The 16851-nt window shown below is 52.3% G+C and overlaps 1 protein-coding gene across 2 annotated transcripts in view; it reads right to left on the bottom strand.

Annotated features, from left to right (window-relative positions):
• USP16 (ubiquitin specific peptidase 16) overlaps positions 1-16851 on the bottom strand; it is a 385832-nt gene that overhangs the window by 235735 nt on the left and 133246 nt on the right. For both annotated transcript variants that reach the window (XM_078658388.1, XM_078658387.1), the window contains exon 9: positions 15295-15382. In XM_078658388.1, the coding sequence (XP_078514514.1) occupies positions 15295-15382 (88 nt within the window). The remainder of the gene's footprint in view (positions 1-15294; positions 15383-16851) is intronic.

Here is a 16851-nt window from a genome sequence, read left to right as displayed (position 1 = left end):
TGTCTGAATTAAGCAGACCACTCTTACCCAGTCCAAAGATCAGGGCTTGATCCATCACCGTTATTTAGCTCACTGCCCCATCCCAGCTCAGAACCTGGCTATATGCAAATTAGTCTGTCCCTGGCCCAGTGCATCATGGGAACAGGGCAGACCAAACTACCAAGCCAATTCTTCACCAGAAAGGAGACAAGCTTCCGGGGACCGGTTTCTGCCATTTCAGGCGTCTTCGGCCCGGCTTGCTTGAATCCTGATGGAGCAGTGAGCAAGGGACTCATGTCTGAGTATACCCTGCCACACCTATAGTGGCCAAAAACGATTCAGAAAAGGGGGTGGTGATGAACAGAGTGTCTGAATTAAGCAGACCACTCTTACCCAGTCCAAAGATCAGGGCTTGATCCATCACCGTTATTTAGCTCACTGCCCCATCCCAGCTCAGAACCTGGCTATATGCAAATTAGTCTGTCCCTGGCCCAGTGCATCATGGGAACAGGGCAGACCAAACTACCAAGCCAATTCTTCACCAGAAAGGAGACAAGCTTCCGGGGAAAGAAAGTAAGATGAGATTTCAGGCAAGGGGATACGAAGACCATGTCCTGCAAAAATGCAAAAAGAAGGCTGATCAAAAGACAAGAGCGGAGTTACTGGTAGAAAAACAAAAAATAACCACTGAAAACGATTCACCGAGATTTGTGACTACATATAATAAAGAAAGTGGAATAATTGCCAACAAAATGAAAAAATATTGGCATCTCATATCTGGGGACCCGGATATAGGAGAATTAGTAGGAAAGCAACCACAAATAACTTACAAAAAGAACACCTCTCTTCGAGATCTCCTAGTGAGAAGCCATTTTCAGACAAAACCACAGACAAATTGGCTTATGGATCAACGTAAAGGATTCAAACCTTGCTCCTCCTGTAAAGCATGCAAAATTGGTACCAGCAAAAAAAGCATTGAGGAACCCAATGGCAAGATAATGTACATTGACCAACAAATTACGTGCACATCCAAAAACGTGGTATATGTAATCGAATGTAGATGCGGGATCAAATATATAGGCAGCACCACCTGTATGTTAAAAAAGAGAAACCTGGAACACATCAGGGCAGTGAAGAACAAAAACATGCTATATGCCACGGCAAAACATATAAATGCATGCCAGGAAGGAGAATGGAGAACAATGAGATTCTATGGACTGAAAATGCTAACCAAAATGGAGAGAGGTGGTGATACAGTTCGGAAATTGCGACAAATTGAGTCCCGCCTGATTATCCGATGACGAACAAAAATACCGAGAGGTATGAACTTTGGGGAGGACCTCCACGTACACTTAGAGTGACTGTGACAGTACCAGTGTGAATGTCCAAATTTGATTAGGGTACTACACCCGATAACGAAATTGACATTGATTGGGAACTATTCCATTTATGAACTCTAAAAAATTCAGTCTGCCCATGTGACTTAACATGTATTGCACTGCATTAGTGTATTTACATAATATGAGATCACACCAGTCTTTCTTTTATGAGTTAAAATTGTATATATAACTGTTTCCGCACTACATATCCCATAATGCCTCCTAAAGGCTAAGATGGGCCAGTATAAAAAGGAAAAGAGTAGAAGGACTAACTGACCGTGAACAAAGCCTTGTTTGGCTGAAACGCGTTGGTGGGGTGAAGCTCTGATTAAAAGGCTTCAAAAAACAATCTGGTTGTGCCGCTCCTTTTGTAACAGAAAAGTGATTTTTGGGTCAGGGTACGACCCATGGGCTGAGCACACACTGAGGAGCGCTCTCGATATCTGCTGGATCACATTGTTGCGAGTGATATATATATATACACATACACATAGCTCAAACGGCAGTGCCAGCTGTGCAAGCATCTATCTCACTCACAGAACAGCTACATCTTACATACATACATACAGCTGTATAGGCTCCCTCATACAAAACTGTCAAAGCAAGGACAGCTGAGTGCAGGTTGCAAGTCAAAAAACAGGGTGCAAGAGGTAAACTGTGGGAAGCACAGGGGTGCCAAAGCCATGCCCAGTCTTGCCAGGGTTGAACAAGCACTACTTGTACACAGAAAAGGGAAAGCACTAACAGCAGCAGTGCATGTTTCATCCAACACACATAACAGGTAAGGTTCCACTTAAGCATCACAAGTGCCAGCTTTATTTGCACACAAATAGAGGGTATTGGTGCAGATAGCAGCCATACAAGCTTCCTTCATGGACAGAACATGTATCAAATAGGTATTAAGTGTGTAGGCATTCCTTTTACGTACAGAACAGGTATCACGTGGGGATCAGCAGTACAACCTTCCTATGTAAACAGAAAACAGGTACCATATGGGCAGAGCAGTGCAAACATACCTTGCCCTCAGAGAACCTCTATCACATGTGCATAAGAAGGGCAAACTTCACTTTCAGCTGCATACTTTTGATGATCAGGTGTAACCTAAAACTTCAACTTTTTGCATCGACCATGCGAAGAAGAGGAACTGCAGCAAAGGCAAAGATAGGAACCTGAACAAGAACTTCAGCGCTCAAGAGCAGCAGAAAGGAGGGATCAAGAGGAAAAGGGAAGTTTGATGCTGCAACCCAAAGAGCTACTGTTCTAGACCGCACAGCTCATCACTGTTATTTGACATTTAATGAACATATGACGGCAAGGCCAGTTTTCTCAATACGTTTTTTCCATGCTGAATAAATAACTCCAAATTTTACTTGCATGTAAACTATTAGAGTCAACAAGGCTTTCAGAAGGCCCTTGATTAATACAAAATATTATGCTGGTTTTCAGATGGCCTTACAATGTAAACCCCATACAATGCCTCGCAAGTCAAACACAATAGCTAGGGAGTTTTTACAATGCACCAGTAGGTAAAGCACATAGTTGTTGTCCACAAATCCCCATTACGTCAAACACCACAGCCTGTATTGTTTCCAGAGTGCCCTAGAATGTAGAGCAACATTCCTAGGCTGATTTTCATAAAGCACCATGACGTAAAGAATCATACCTATCCCAGTATTACCCCAGTCTTTGTTTGCCAACTGGGGCATTACTGGACTAACTGTATAGTTTCAAACATCCCTAGAGTATTGAAAATACTTGCTTGGATATGGTTCTTTAAATTTTGAGTCACTGGAAAAAATGGGGCAAAGTGGATACTGGCCTGGCTTTTGTGTTCCATACCAGCAAAATCAGTGCTCTTAGTGTGTAAAGTCCATACGACAGGCCAGTCCTCACAATGCCCCAGAATGTAAAACATTGTAATGAGGGCTGGATCAACATTTGCCCTATTAAAAAATATACAGCACCTACCTAATGCCTCGCTTCTCGCTACCCAGTGGTTGCATAGCAGGTGGAAGGGGGAGGAGGTGGCACTTGTCGTTTTCAGCCCTGCTATGGGCTTATCGGTGCCCAATGGGTGGATGACGATCCCATTGCAGGCTGAGCCATCCATCTGGATAGGGAATGGTGGTACTACCCAATGCCATGCAACAGTGTTTGTTCAGAGCTTTCAAACCTACTACAAAAACTGTGCCCCTGTTTTAGCTCGAGTGCACCTCACTAAGTGTTTGCTCAGAACCGCAGCAGCTTGCTCACTCCAAGAGATAGAGCCACAAGCAATCACAAACTAAAACTCCAGCATCTCGGTTTAGGAACCCTACAGTCATTGAACAGCTTCCCAGGACCATCAGAAGGATTACACCTAGCAGATCCAGTGTGAGCTCCTAGGTGACACACATTCAGACATTTAATATTATAATGACTACATGAAAGAACATTGTTAAATGGTGCATTCTGATGTATGGCTCAACATTGCTCAATAGAGTTTACAAGTTTAATAATATTGTAGTCTGTAACAAAACTCTAAATATACTTTTATGGGGGCGTGGCCAAGATGGCGGCCTGATCGGACGTGTCTCGGCGAGGCTCTCCGGCCCTGATCCCCAAAGCCCCTTAATATTAGCGAGATACACCCAATATCGCTGGTTTTGCTGTCGGGGTTGTGAATCCTGATCCTGATACCCCCCCGCTGAAGGTTCGGACTTGTAGCCCACCGGTGTCCGACTACACGAGCCGGGAGCTCCCGGCACTGCCTTGCGAGAAAATGGCGGCCGCAGCCGCTCGCTACCGGGAGTGAGCCCGGAGCCCCCTACCCCTGACCGGAGCCCTCGGAGAGAACAGGCACGGACTCCGCCGAACCTCGAGAGTCGCCTCGACGGCCGTGGAGCGGCCCTCCGGCTGTCTCGGAGGCTGTAGCTTTGCCCCGCGTCCTGCGGCTGCACGGCCAGCCGGATCACTCGAGTCCCCGGCTTTGGGCCTAGCCCGGGAGGAGGTCGGTAGCGGAGGAGAACTCCCGCGGATTGAGTGTCGGCGGGGTCCCAGAGAGATAGCCGAGCACCCGGCGATAGGAGCGGAGCCCCCCCCCCCCGCCGGTGGAGCAGTGAGCCGGAGCAGAAGTAAGCGAGGCGGGCTGCAACGAGGGAGCCGGACCGAACTCCGGCCTGAATACCCGCGACCGCACTGAGAGAGACCTGGAGGAGGCGACACTGCTCGCCTTTGGAGCCCACCGGAGTCGCCTGCCCCCGGGCGGGGGCCGGACCCAACCTGCACAGATCCGGGGCCGCACTGGGAGGAAGACGGTAGCGGACTTCGGAGCGCGGCTGCCGGCCCGGAGGTAAGGCGGAGCTGCCTCTCCTTTCACCTTGGCGGCACCCACTGTGCGCACCCCTGGACCTTGCGGGGGCCCCAGAGGTGAGTCCTGCCCGGGACGGGCTGCCCCCGAGGCCTGCAATTGCCACCACTACCCTTCTGCTGGTGTCACGGACCTTGAGGTAGGCCACTGCACGCACGACCGGGAGCTCTGTGAATCCCGGCCGGCCCGCATGCCCCACGGCCCTGCGTAGACGTCTGGCTGACATGAACACGTCCCCTCCATAACGCCTACCCCGGGTGCCCAGCTAGCCCCCCCACTTGGACAACACGCCAGGCCTCGACCTACCACCTGACGACTTCCAGGCACCCCCACAACGGAGAGCCGCATTCCGTCCCCAGCACTTTCCGCACGACGGCTTTGGACGACCCGCCGGCCCCAACGGGAGTTGCACCCAACATCACCGGAGCACCAACTGCGCCCCTTTTGATCTCACAGGTCGGGTCTACGGGGGCCCTCGCATCGGCGACATGGCACACTCTAGTCGCAAAGGGACCCGGAATATCGTAGATCTTCTACACAAAAACGCACCGAAAGGGGAGAAGGCCCAGACAATTGTGTCCCCGAAGCCCCCAGGGACAGGAGGATGAGACCACCCCCATCAACAAGGCCTTCCTAGCCTCCCTCTTCAACACTCTGAGGGATGACTTTCAAACCCTGAAACAGGAGCTGGCAGGGGAACAGCGGGAACTGCGTCGAGACCTGGACGGCCTGGGCGAGCGGGTGGCGTCGGTGGAGGAAGCAGAACAATCCCGCAGCATGGAGGTGGAGCGGCTGCAACAGGAGATTCTTCGTCTCCATGACCAACAAGTGGACTTACAATCGCACTCAGAAGACCTTGAGAACCGTTCCCGGCGGAACAACATACGGGTCCGTAGAGTCCCGTTGAAGTCTGAGAAGAACAATCTGGTCAAGTATCTGCAAGATCTATTCCGGGAGATCCTAGGGGAGTCTGAGGAATTTGTGATACGAATTGACCGAGCACATAGAGTTGGCCTGGCGCGAAGACCACCAGCCCCACCCCCGGACATATTGGCCTTCCTCCCGGACTTCCCCCTAAAAGAACGCATTTTACGAGAGGCCCGAAGGAAACAGCCTATCCTTTTCCGGGACGAACCCGTAGCTCTTTTCCAAGATCTTTCCGCCATCACTCTACAGAAACGTAAGTCCTTCCGGATAGCGACGAACTTTTTGAGAGACAATGGTATACCCTACTCCTGGGGTCACCCGTTCCGCCTGATCTTTAAATGGAAAGGTTCGCTGCATCAACTCCAGTCTCTCCGCGACACTTGTGCTCTTCTGAACATTGAAATGACGAAAGGGCCTGGATCTAGAGAATCATCCCCATACAGATCGCAAGATGGCCCCTCGCAGCGAACAGGGGACGGCTGGCAGACAGTGTGACGGAGGCGATCCCCGAAATCCATCCCGAAACCGGACCCGGCCACAGTCGCTCATGAACGAGAGGCAGCTGTGCAGGAGGTGGCGGATAACACTGCGACCGATCTGTAAGGCAATATTATCCAGGGGGTTTTCTCTCACGCTGTAACTCACGCTGTAACTGCCTGGGGTAACGGGTCTGGGAGCCGCCGCTTCGGCCGCTACCACGGTACCCTCTACACTGACTTTCTACGGACCTGTGTTATACACGAGTAGGCCCGAGACTATGAGTAGTTCTAGTTTTGGGGGTTGTTATGAGGAGGTTGGGGGGCTCTGTTGGGGCTGGGGAGGTTCATCGGGGATGGTTGGGAAAGGGGGACGGGGGGGGGGGGCGACGTTGCAGACAGGACGGGGAGGGGAACGAGGGCGGGGACCAGTATGCCAAGGGATATCTAAGGATTTCAGGTGTTCACTATTGCTTACTATATGCAACTACGACCTACGCTGCTAAGCTCAGATATTTCCGTGTTTTTCCAAGATGACTGATACCCTTAAGATATTGTCTCTCAATGTAAAAGGCCTCAATAATCCGATTAAAAGGAGGGCTGTCATCTCATATCTGGAGCACTCAGAGGCAGAGGCAGACATCTGCTTATTGCAGGAAACCCACCTCCTAACTAAAGACTGGCACAGAATGCACTCCCGGGTCTTTACTCAGCAATTTTTCTCTTCTCTTCCATCTAAGAAAGCAGGGGTGGCCATTCTCGTGTCCCGACGTTTCCGAGGCCAGGTGGGGGCCAAAGTGGGAGAAATTAAGGGACGCCTCCTAGCTTACACCTTCCTTGTGGGGAACAGAACATTGACGATCGGCTCCATCTATACCCCCAACACAGGCCAGGAACCATTTCTGAAAACTGCACTCTCTGAAACACTACAGTCACCTCATTCTCAGCTGCTCATTGGGGGGGACCTCAATGTGGTCATGGACACGAATAAGGACAGGTCTGGGCACCGCTATGGGGACACTGGGGCGCTATCGGAGGCGGGTGGAGCTTGGCTGCAGGAAAGGGGTCTTCTAGATCTCTGGAGGACAGCGCACCCCAGCACAGCGCGCTACACCTTCTATTCCCACGTACATCACACATACGCGCGCCTAGATCACTTCTTAGGCTCTTCAGAATTGGTCCCCCACGTCACTGATGTTTCCATTGTCCCGGCGGCCCTCTCAGACCATGATGCGGTGGAATTGACACTCAACATGCCCAAAACATCACGCACCCCTGGTTCATGGAGGCTCAACGAACCCCTTTTGCAAAGACCGACCGTTACTAAACAAATCCATAAATGCATTTCGGACTACCTTGCCACTAATGATAACTCTACGGTCTCGGTGTCAACACCTTGGGGAGCCCTAAAAGCTGTGGTCAGGGGGGAACTGATTGCTATCGCAGCCGCTGACGCCAAGATCCGCAAGGACAAGAGGGCTGACCTCACGGCGCAAGTGGCTGAACTAGAAAAGGTTCACAGTCGCACCTGCGCTCCGAGAATTTGGCGTCCGCTGAAGGCCGCTAGGGCTCAACTGGCCAGCCATGATACCGACAGGGCGGAATTTGCCGCCCTTCGTCTCCGCCACACGTACTACATAGGTGGCAACCGCACTGGGCGTCTTCTAGCTAGTGCCCTGAAAGCCAAGACTCAGCGCTCAAAAATCACCACTCTCCTGGATAACTCCGGAGAGACCCTTACAGAGGACGCACAGGTTGCTGCCGCCTTCCGCTCCTTCTACGCCTCCCTGTATAGCGAGGATAAAGTATCACCAGAAGCCGTTGACTCGTATTTGCATTCGGCGGACATCACGCCGCTGTGTCCGACGAGCGCTGAGGTCTTAGACTCTCCCATCCGCCCTGACGAGGTCCTGGCTGCCATCTCCCGCCTTCGCCCGCTCAAGTCCCCGGGACCTGATGGCTTTTCATCGGGCTTCTACAAACTCTTCGGCCAGGCTCTAGCTCCAATACTCGCGAGATTACTTAATTCATTCGAGGGCCCGAGCTCCATACCCCCGGACATGCTGGCGGCAGAAATAGTGGTGCTGCCCAAGCCGGGTAAACCCCCGACACACTGTTCCGCGTTCCGCCCCATCTCCTTACTTAATTTGGATTTGAAACTGTTTACGGGGTTATTAGCGGCCCGTTTGGGCCCTTGCCTACCAGGCATCCTCGAACCGGATCGGGCTTTGTCCCAAATCGCCAATGCAGTGACAATACTAAACAGCTACTGCACCTCGTGGATAAAACTCACTTCCAAAATTCGGACTCGGCGCTGCTGGCCATCGATGCGGAGAAGGCATTTGACCGAGTCGATTGGACCTACCTGCAGAAGGTCCTGCAGCGTTACCGGATAGGCGACCGCTTTCGAGCCTGGATCGCGAGCTGCTACCACCGCCCTATGGCCCGGGTCCGATTGGGCAGCCTTAAATCGGACCCCTTTGAAATACAACGGGGCACGCGTCAGGGGTGTCCTCTTTCGCCCCTTCTATTCGCCTTATACGTAGAACCCCTGACACAGAAAATTCGTGACAATCCTCACATTAGCGGCATCACCTTCGGCCATGAACCTCATGTAGTGGGGCTTTATGCCGACGATATCATCGCTGCTCTAGACCACCCGTCCCGCTCTATACCTGCTTTCCTGGAAGAATTGGAGAGCTTTGGAGCGGTATCTGGCTTCAAAATCAACCGGGGGAAATCCCTGATTTTACCCCTGGGCAGCAACGCCCACCCTCACGCCTGACTTTGGCTGCAACTTACAATCCTCTACGCAGATCTCATACCTGGGGATCACTTTTACTTCCTCCACAGACTCGAAGGTGACCCTTAACTATAAAACACTTGCGTCCCAAATCCGAGCCGACCTTACGCGGTGGCCGAAACAGCCCCTCTCCCTGCCAGGCCGCATAGCGGCAGTGAAAATGTCAGCCTTGCCTAAGATTTTGTATGTCTTCCAAACCCTCCCAGTACTACCGCCGCCTGGCGCGCTTGCTGATCTGCAAACCGCTTTCCATCAGTTCATCTGGGAAAAGAAGCGTGCTCGGCTGCACAAGCAAGTGGCGCATAGGGGTGTTGATGAGGGAGGCCTCGGGATCCCTAATCTCCTGCAATATTTTCAAGCCTCACAACTCCGCTATTTGGTGGAGTGGTACAGACCTGAGTCCGAAAAGAGGTGGCTATTTCAGGACAGAGCGATGGCTCAAACGTCACTGTGGAAGATCCCATTTCTTGCCCGCCAGCATAGACCACGATATCTCCTCCGCTCCCCCATCACGCGCGCCATAATGAAGTCCTGGGACATGGTAGCGGTTAGGAGAGGCCTGACGACTTTCCCCTCCCCGCTCACTCCGCTATTCGACAATCCGGAATTCCCACCGGGCACTGATCCTTGTGCCTTTCCGCAGTGGCGTGGTACGGACTGCCGTTCGGTCGGCCATCTCTTCGACTTGAAGGGCTTTCTCCCCCTCTCAGACATCACGCGGGGCTACGGAGTGACCAGGCCCCACATGTTCCAATACTTCCAACTCCGTCACTGGCTTCTGAGCCCGGATTATGCTCCCCTAGTTAGTCGCAGATGACACCATTTAAGAAGTGGCTGGTAACGAAAGACTCGGACAGGCACCTTATCTCAGACCTTTACAAGATGTCGTCTCCCGTGGCGGGCCCGGGTAAGACAGCGGGACAGAAACGCTGGGAATCAGAGCTCGGCAGGACATTATCGCCCAAGGAATGGGGGTTTGTATACTACAGAGCTGCACACACCACCCGTAATACTAGTGCCAGGGAAGCGGCGGTGAAACTGGCCATATACTGGCATCTTACCCCGGCCAGACTCCATCAAGGCAATCCCCTTCGAAGCGCGCTGTGTTGGAGGGGCTGCGGTGAACAGGGCACTTTGACACACCTCCTTTGGGACTGCCGTGCTCTGCAAGGGTACTGGAAAGCAGTTTTAGATGATATCGACTCCACCTTCGAAACTGAAATCCCGCGCTTTCCTGCATACACAATCCTAGGGCTGCCCAACGCACTTACATTTCCTTTGAGGTCTCCCCGGGGCAAACAGATGGGCATTGCCATGCAAGCAGCGTCGCAACATATCCTGTCACTCTGGGGATCCACCACCATACCCACCCACACTGGCTGGCTGCATAAACTGTGGTTCACGTTGGGCATGGAACGTATCCAAGCTACGCTCACTCACACGGCTGACTCATTTCAGAAGGTCTGGCAACCGCTTCTGTCCCTCCTGTCCAGGGAGTTTCGCGAAATCACATGCCCGAAATATATCCGCATTCTACGGCTTACAGGTCCGCCACAAGATCCCCCACGAACTTGAACACCTTGAAACATACCACTCTGAACGTGCTTTAACAGAGGCTCCAGATAAATGGCATACTGGTCGGGGTGGGGGGAGGGGGGGTTGTTGGGAAGAGGGTGGGGGGCTGGGTTCGTCTTATTGTTCTGTTCGGTTGACTTTCTTGCATGGCACTTTCACCAAAATGTCGACAATGCGTTTCTGCGTGGGCATGGTTTATTTGCTTCCCTGAAGACTCTCAGAGAAGACGTGCCTGTCTGTCTCGCTCGCTATATATGCCTACTACATACCTGCTACCTTGCTTTGCTTGTCACCCTTACCCTTAAAACCAATAAAAACAAATTTGAAATTAAATATACTTTTATGGCTAATAACACTTTTAGAATGAATATAATAATGACTGCTGTTGATGCAAATAAAATATCTGACAATTTGCTTGTAAGACTGCTCCAATTGCCTTCTAATCCATCAATCAATCAAGGAATTTGTAGAGTGCGCTACTCACCCGTTAGGGTCTCAAGGCGGTGGGGGTGGTTGCTACTGCTCGAACAGCCAGGCCTTGAGTTGTTTCCTGAAGGCGAGGTGGTCCTGTATCATCCGAAGGTGGGTGGGGAGGGAGTTCCAGGTCTTGGCTGCCAGGTAGGAGAAGGATCTTCCTCCGGCGGTGGCTTTGCGGATGCGTGGGACGGTGGCTAGGGCGAGGCTGGCGGAGCGGAGCTGGCGGGTTGGTGTGTGGAAAGCGAGGCTGTTGAGGTACATGGGTCCCGCGTCGTGGAGAGCCTTGTGTGCGTGGGTGAGGAGTCGGAATGTGATTCTCTTGCTGACGGGGAGCCAGTGCAGATTCTTCAGATGGGCGGAGATGTGGCTGTGGCGGGGGATGTCCAGGATGAGTCTTGCCGAGGCGTTCTGTATGCGCTGTAGTCGTTTCTGGAGCTTGACTGTGGTTCCGGCGTAGAGGGTGTTTCCGTAGTCTAGGCGGCTGGTGACGAGGGCCTGGGTGACCGTCTTCCTGGTTGCGGTGGTGATCCAACGGAAAATTTTTCGGAGCATGCGCAGCGTGTTGAAGCAGGACGAAGAGACGGCGTTGACTTGCTTGGTCATCGTGAGGGAGGAGTCGAGGATGAATCCCAGGTTGCGAGCGTGGTCTGTGGGTTTGGGGGCGGTGCCCAGGGCAGGAGGCCACCAGGAGTCGTTCCAGGCCGAGGGGGACGGTCCCAGGATGAGGACTTCCGTCTTGTCTGAGTTCAGTTTCAGGCGGCTGAGCTTCATCCATTCCGCGACGTCCTTCATTCCTTCCTGGAGGCTGGCTCTGGCGGTGTCCGGGTCGTTGGTGAGGGAGAGGAGCAGTTGTGTGTCGTCGGCGTAGGAGATGATGTTGAAGTTGTGTTTGCGTGCGATGGCCGCGAGGGGGCACATGTAGACGTTGAAGAGGGTGGGGCTGAGCGAGGATCCTTGTGGGACGCCGCAGATGACTTTGGTAGCCGTGGACCAGAACGGGGGGAGGCGGACTCTCTGGGTTCTGCCGGCGAGGAACGAGATGACCCAATCCAAGGCCGCGCCTTGGATGCCGGTGTCCCTGAGGCGTCGTATCAGGGTGTGGTGGCATACCGCGTCGAAGGCTGCTGAGAGATCCAGGAGGATGAGTGCGGTGGTTTCCCTGTTGTCGAGCATTGACCTGATGTCGTCGGTAGCTGCGATGAGGGCGGTCTCGGTGCTGTGGTTTGCTCGGAAACCGTACTGTGACGGGTCGAGGGATCCATTAGTCTCGAGGAAGGCGGAGAGTTGTTGGTTGACTGTCTTCTCGATGACTTTGGCGGGAAACGGGAGGAGCGAGATGGGTCGGAAGTTCTTGAGGTCCGTGGTGGGTTTTTTCAGGAGGGCGCTGAGTTCGGCATGCTTCCAGCTTTCCGGGAAGGTGGCTGATGCGAAGGAGCTGTTGATGATGTCGCGGAGTTGGGGTGCGATGATGGAGTCGGCTTTGTTGAAGATGTGGTGAGGACAAGGGCTGGTGGGGGAGCCGGAGTGGATGGTGTTCATCGTGCGGGCGGTGTCATCGGTGCTGACTGGGTTCCAGGTGCAGAGGGTGGCGGTTGGGTGCGCTGGTTCGGTTGTTGGGTAGTTGGTCTCTGCGCCGAAGCTGTCGTGTATGACGGCGATCTTGCGATGAAAGAATGAGGCGAGTGAGTCGCAGAGGTCTTGCGAGGGTGTGATGTCGTTGTAGCAGGCGCTGGGGTTGGAGAGCTCTTTAACGATGCTGAAGAGTTCCTTGCTGTTGTGGGTGTTGTTGTCCAGGCGCTGTTTGTAGGCGGTTCTCTTGGTGGTACGGATCAGTTGGTGGTGCTTGCGGGTGGCGTTCTTGAGGGCTGTCATGTTCTCTATTGTCTGGTTCTGGCGCCATGTTTTCTCCAGGGAGCGGCTGGTTTTCTTTGAGTTTCTGAGGTTGTCCGTGAACAAAGGGGCTTTCTTGCTGTGGGGTCCACTGGGTGGTTTCTTCAGTGGTGCGAGTTCGTCTGCGCAGTCGGCGAGCCATTGTGCGAGGTTGCGGGCTGCTTCGTTGGGGTCCGTCGTGGTGGTGGGGGGGTTCTGGCTGAGGGAGGTGGTGAGCTGGTCGGCGGTGATCTTGTTCCAGCTTCTGCGGGGGGGCCTGTTGTGGGTGGTGGTGGGTTGTGGTTTTCTTGAAGGAGAAGTGGACGCAGCTGTGGTCAGTCCAGTGGAGTCCGGTTGAGTGGCTGAAGGAGATGTGCTTGCATGAGGAGAAGATGGGGTCAAGCGTGTGGCCGGCGTAGTGGGTGGGGGTGTTCACCAGTTGCTTGAGTCCGAGGTTGGCGAGGTTGGCCAGCAGGGTGGTGGTGTTGCTGTCATTGTTGTTCTCCAAGTGGAACTTGAGGTCTCCTAGGAGGATGTAGTCTGGGGAGGCGAGGGCGTGCGGGCTTACGAAGTCTGCGATGGTTTCGCTGAATTGAGTACGTGGTCCCGGGGGTCTGTAGATGAGGGTGCCTCTGAGGGTGGTCCTGGGGTCGGTGTGTATCTGGAAGTGCAGGTGTTTGGCGGATGTGAGGGTGTCTTCCGAGTTGGTCGTGATGCGGATGGTGTTTTTGTGGACGATGGCGATGCCTCCTCCGGTTTGGTTGGTGCGGTCCTTCCGGGTGATCTTGTAGCCGTCCGGGATGGCTATGGCAAAGTCGGGGGCTGAGGAGGCATTCGTCCAGGTTTCCGTGAGGAAGGCGACGTCCGGTTCTGTTGTGTTTAGGACGTTCCAGAGTTCGACTGCGTGTCGGTGGACGGAGCGGGTGTTGAGCAGGATGCACAATCGGCGTGACCGCTGCGTGTACGCGTGGACTCCGCCATAAGTGGCGTAGTGGGAGGGAGGAGCAGCTGGGAGGCGGGAGCGGGGTGACGAATAGGAGGGGGAGAGGGTACAGAAGGAAAAAAGGGGGGCGGGCCGCGGGGGAGCAGCGGCAGGGAGCGGGGAGCAGGGGAACAACAGCGGGAACAGGCGGCAGAGAAGCACAAAAGTCGGAAAAATACAGGGGCACAACGGTCAGACAAATAAGCAAAAATTAGGCACAGAAGCAGGAAATAAACACAACCAAGAGGCACCTACGCCCTAGCGGCAGCGGCGAACAGGCGACAGCAGCAGGGGGAACCGGCGCACTCAGGAGGAGCCACGCGGCGGGTGGAGCCACCGGCTCTGACAAGGTCAGGTCAGGTCACAGCTCCCCGTCGCGTGTCCACCGCCTAAATAGTCAGCGGGAGGGAAGAGCAGCTGGGAGGCGGGAGCGGGGTGGCGAATAGGAGGGGGAGAGGGTACAGAAGGAAAAAAGGGGGGCGGGGCCGCGGGGGAGCAGCGGCGGGGAGCAGGGGAACAACAGCGGGAACAGGCGGCAGAGAAGCACAAAAGTCGGAAAAATACAGGGGCACAACGGTCAGACAAATAAGCAAAAATTAGGCACAGAAGCAGGAAATAAACACAACCAAGAGGCACCTACGCCCTAGCGGCAGCGGCGAACAGGCGACAGCAGCAGGGGGAACCGGCGCACTCAGGAGGAGCCACGCGGCGGGTGGAGCCACCGGCTCTGACAAGGTCAGGTCAGGTCACAGCTCCCCGTCGCGTGTCCACTGCCTAAATAGTCAGCGGGAGGGAGGAGCAGCTGGGAGGCGGGAGCGGGGTGGCGAATAGGAGGGGGTGAGGGTACAGAAGGAAAAAAGGGGGGCAGGACCGCGGGGGAGCAGCGGCAGGGAGCGGGGGAACAACAGCGGGAACAGGCGGCAGAGAAGCAAAAAGTCGGAAAAATACAGGGGCACAACGGTCAGACAAATAAGCAAAAATTAGGCACAGAAGCAGGAAATAAACACAACCAAGAGGCACCTACGCCCTGGGGGCAGCGGCGAACAGGCGACAGCAGCAGGGGGAACCAGCGCACTCAGGAGGAGCCACGCGGCGGGTGGAGCGACCGGCTCTGACAAGGTCAGGTCAGGTCACAGGAATGGTTGCTGATACAGTTCTTAAGAAAAGGTACCACTTATTTAATGACTACATAATTGTGTAAGGTAACAGAGCCAGTCACATAGAGCCAATATCAATGTGCATACAGCAGTACTGAAACACCCTCTGCGAACCCATACTAGAAGGGAGTGAAGGTGCAAAGTGTAACGCCCATGGCCAATAACTTACAATAAACCACTTATAAAAGTATATCACCCACCTACTGTAAAAGTGACACTACTCTGAAAAGGAAGAGTGAGAATAGGAAAATAACATATTTGAGTATGTGATGAAAGCATTATCTTTGAAACATTTTCTACTTTAGAAATTATATGTTTTACCTGGATTTCTTCTGCTCTCATGCCATCCAACAGATAACGCAGTAATTCTTGACTATCTTGCTGCTGATATCCTCTAAACCGTACTGCTCTTTAAATATAAAATATATTATTATTATTATTATACATTTCTATATTTGGAAACATACGTTGCATACATTGTAAAGAGTTGATCTTTTAGATGACAGGACACTTCAAATTGCAAATGGTTTGTTGACAATCGAGAAAAACTGAAGACATACCACGCTTCTATACTTAAAAACACATAACATAAAACATGTGTATTTGTAAAACTCAAGCATAACGTTCAGTGGCAAATGTTACCCAACTCAATGGCACTCATTTTAACAACCTCAAGAGGATGAAAGGCTGAGTGGGTCAGCATGGATCCAAACATGTGATCATGTAGTCAAACACCGGTCCCTCCAGTCGTTACATTAGCTCATAGAGTAATAACACGAATGCTTAACAATACTGTGAAGGCATGAAGTCTTATCGAATAATATATGTTGTCCAGTCTACTATCAGCACACCTCTGATTTAGTTCTGATTCAAGGCAGCAGCTTTCAGAATGAAAAAGATGGATTCACATCTCAATTTCAAACGTATCTTGATAGAGGAAATGAAAAGCGTTCTATGGAGGAAGAGGACTTGTGCTGCTGTGGCGAGTTCGGATATGTCCTGATTTCAAACTCATTAGTACAGAGTAATAGGGAGAACAAAAACTAAGAATAGTATGAAATCAAGCCAGACTTTAAGGAAACCAGTGCCAGTGGTTGACTTGGCCATAGACAGTAATGATTTAATGATTGATCTTATTGCCTCAAGAAATCAAGGCAGTGTCTACACGAAGCTAAGGAATGCATCACATTAACATAGTCTGATCACCAAAAAAAGTGAAGGGTTTAGATCTAATGCAAGTAAACAGTGTACATTAAGAAGAACACTCATATGGCCTTTGAAATAAGTCAAAAGATAAGGTATACAGCAGGAACGTAAGCAAGTCGAGGCATGGGAGAGCTGCTGGGTGGGTGTGGGGCTTTGTTTCCAGATGCAGAAGTGTATTCTCAAAGAATAAACTACCTGCCAACAAACCGTGAATCAAAATATCACATGGGCAAAACAATTGCTGTGAATGCAAGCTATACATATTTTATTTTTATTAACTATTTTTAACTCAATTGTTTCAGCTTTCCTTACATGGAAAATATATTTAATACACGCTTCAGCAATCACAATATTCTTCGTTTTGCAGGTAGAGATACCAGCAACTGGTCCAACACATTTGAGTATAAAGATGGCCCAGCATATTAGGTTTCAAGTCCCACTTATTTAACGTGCCCGCACAGACAGCTAATATAAATCATTAGAAACATATTCTAGCTGGCCACGCAGGAAGATGGCCGCCTGACTGAGAGACTCCGCCGAGGGACGGACCCCTGCCGAGCCTCCTGTTCTCACCTGGCTGCCTGGATCCTGCTTTTCGGGTTCCCTTGCAAGCGGAGTCCTTGCTGAACCCAGCGGTGACTTTTCGGCCTCCAGAGACGGTGCTCTCCTACT

Source organism: Lissotriton helveticus, chromosome 8 (assembly GCF_964261635.1).
Source record: "Lissotriton helveticus chromosome 8, aLisHel1.1, whole genome shotgun sequence".
In the NCBI taxonomy this organism is placed as follows: Eukaryota; Metazoa; Chordata; class Amphibia; order Caudata; family Salamandridae; genus Lissotriton; species Lissotriton helveticus.
The sequence above is the reverse complement of the archived record's forward strand: the minus strand, read 5'-3'. Positions and strand labels throughout refer to the sequence as shown.